The sequence below is a fragment of the Otolemur garnettii genome, unplaced genomic scaffold, assembly GCF_000181295.1.
Source record: "Otolemur garnettii isolate 467f Iridium unplaced genomic scaffold, OtoGar3 scaffold00127, whole genome shotgun sequence".
NCBI classification, from domain to species: Eukaryota; Metazoa; Chordata; class Mammalia; order Primates; family Galagidae; genus Otolemur; species Otolemur garnettii.
This window is the reverse complement of record NW_003852522.1, coordinates 4,086,276-4,088,276: the sequence shown is the minus strand read 5'-3', so window position 1 is coordinate 4,088,276 and position 2,001 is coordinate 4,086,276. Positions and strand designations below refer to the sequence as shown.

Sequence of the window (2,001 nt, the reverse complement as noted above, 5' to 3'; positions counted from 1 at the left end):
CCCCCAAGCCCAGTCTTAGCCCAATTACCCCTCCCTCTCTTCACTGAGCCCCACAGACCCACACGACCCTGCATCTGGAGGTCATCTTACCTGATCGCCTTTGAGACCCACATCACCCTTGAAGCCTGGAAAGCCATCCTCTCCCTGATTGGGAGAGACAGAGATCAGAAGTTAGGGCCTCAGGGAAGGAACACAACCAGAGTACCATTATTGGAGCTCCCTGTCACCGGTGAATCCCCTCACCTTCTCGCCTTTCTCCCCTTGGAGGCCCCGGTTGCCTGAGGTGCCCTAGAAAATGTTTAAAAAAAAGAAAAAGCCCTTAGGCCCCTTCCCTGCCTAGGAAGGACCCCAAACTTGGTCCCCTGCCCAACGAAAGCCAGGAGAGTTGCAAAAGGATACTGGGCCAGAGCAGGGGCAGCCTCAGAGGAAATGAACTTTCCCCAAAACCTCCTCCCTTCCCACTGGCAGCCAACCTAGGTCATCTGTGTGGGGGTGTGCAGGGAAGGCCAAATTTCCAAGTCATCCATTCTCATCTCCCAGAGAGACACTGTGTCCACAGTTCCTTCTGGCAGGAGAAGGAGGATGAACATTCCAGGCCTGGGTCTCATTCTAAAGGCAGAGGAATGTTCCCCATTGTGCTGGCTACAAGGGGACTCTGTGCTTGGCAACAAGGAGACCTCTGTGAGTAGGCTAAAGGGAGGCTGCTCCATGCAAGCCTGGATGCCGCTCACACCAAACTCTAGGAGCTGCACTTGGCTACAGTGTAACTGAGCTCAGCAGATGCGACAAAGCTGTACTTGGATTCAATAGAACTATGTGTTTGGGCAATAGCATAGCTCTCTCCAGCCACAGAGAACCCTCACTAAATGAACAGTATAATTGAACTTGGCTACAATGTAACTAACCTCAACTACAGTATAGGCTTCAACTATGTAACAATGCCTGGCTACTGTGTAACTCTGAAGCTGCCTCTTTGATGATGGTTTGAGCTTGTCTGCAATGCAAAAATGCCAGGAGTTGGCTCTTGGCTACCACCAAATTCTGTGCTAAGATTGCAGGTAAAGGCTCGGCGCCTGTGGCTCAAGTGGCTAAGGCGCCAGCCACATACACCTAAGGTGGCAGGTTTGAATCCAGCCCGGGCTTCCAAACAACAATGATGGCTGCAACCGAAAAAAAATAGCCAGGTGTTGTGGCTGGCTTGAGCCCAGGAGTTAGAGGTTGCTGTGAGCTATGCCACAGCACTCTACCCAGGGGGACACCTTGAGGCTCTGTCTCAAAAAAAAAAAAGAAAACAGGCTCAAGGGACGTGCCCAAGGTCAAGTAAAAGATGAATATTTGAGCCTAAGTCTCAATGCCAAGGCCCACATTTTACAATTTCCAGTGACCTGTGAGGAAGACAGCTCATCCTCCAGATCACAGCTTAGACCCTCAGATGTTAGTCTCTGAACACTGTCCCTACCCACACCCAATCCTGTAGCTTCTTACCTTAGGTCCTGGACGTCCTGGGTAACCTGGGAGACCTGGCACTCCAAGCTTGCCCTGCAGAGAGATTATGGGACAAAAGTCGGAAATCGCAAACTGGAGGTGAGAGGGGAAAGATTAGCCTGGTTGAAGCACGGTGAAAGAGGCAAAATGGTGTGAGTCAGGGAAACGAGGTGCAAGTCCTGGTTCCTGCCTGTGTTTGAGCAGGTCATTCAACCTCAGTTTTCTCATTTACAAAGTGGGGGTTAAAATGCCTATTGCGTGCAGTGGTTGTGGGGATAAAAATATAAGGCATGTGTATGGAATGGCTCTGTGATGATCAGCTGTGGGGTTCCAGGAGATGAGAAGAGTGATGGCACTCTCCTAAGACTGGAGATAAAGGGTCAACGGACAGAGGCAAAGGGCCAGGTCATTCACCTTCTCCCCAGCTAAGCCTGAGGGACCCTCTTCACCGGCCAGCCCCTCCTGTCCTTTTAGCCCCTCAGGGCCATCCTCTCCTCGGGGACCTGAGGGTCCAGG

At 51.6% G+C, this 2,001-nt stretch overlaps 1 protein-coding gene across 1 annotated transcript in view; it reads right to left on the bottom strand.

Moving 5' to 3' along the window:
* COL5A3 (collagen type V alpha 3 chain) overlaps nucleotides 1-2,001 on the bottom strand; it is a 43,759-nt gene that overhangs the window by 22,690 nt on the left and 19,068 nt on the right. Inside the window, exons 28-29 of the mRNA XM_012810140.2 lie at nucleotides 1,900-2,001; nucleotides 1,486-1,539 (exon numbers count right to left, since the gene is read on the bottom strand). Coding sequence (XP_012665594.1) covers nucleotides 1,486-1,539; nucleotides 1,900-2,001 — 156 coding nt within the window. The remainder of the gene's footprint in view (nucleotides 1-1,485; nucleotides 1,540-1,899) is intronic.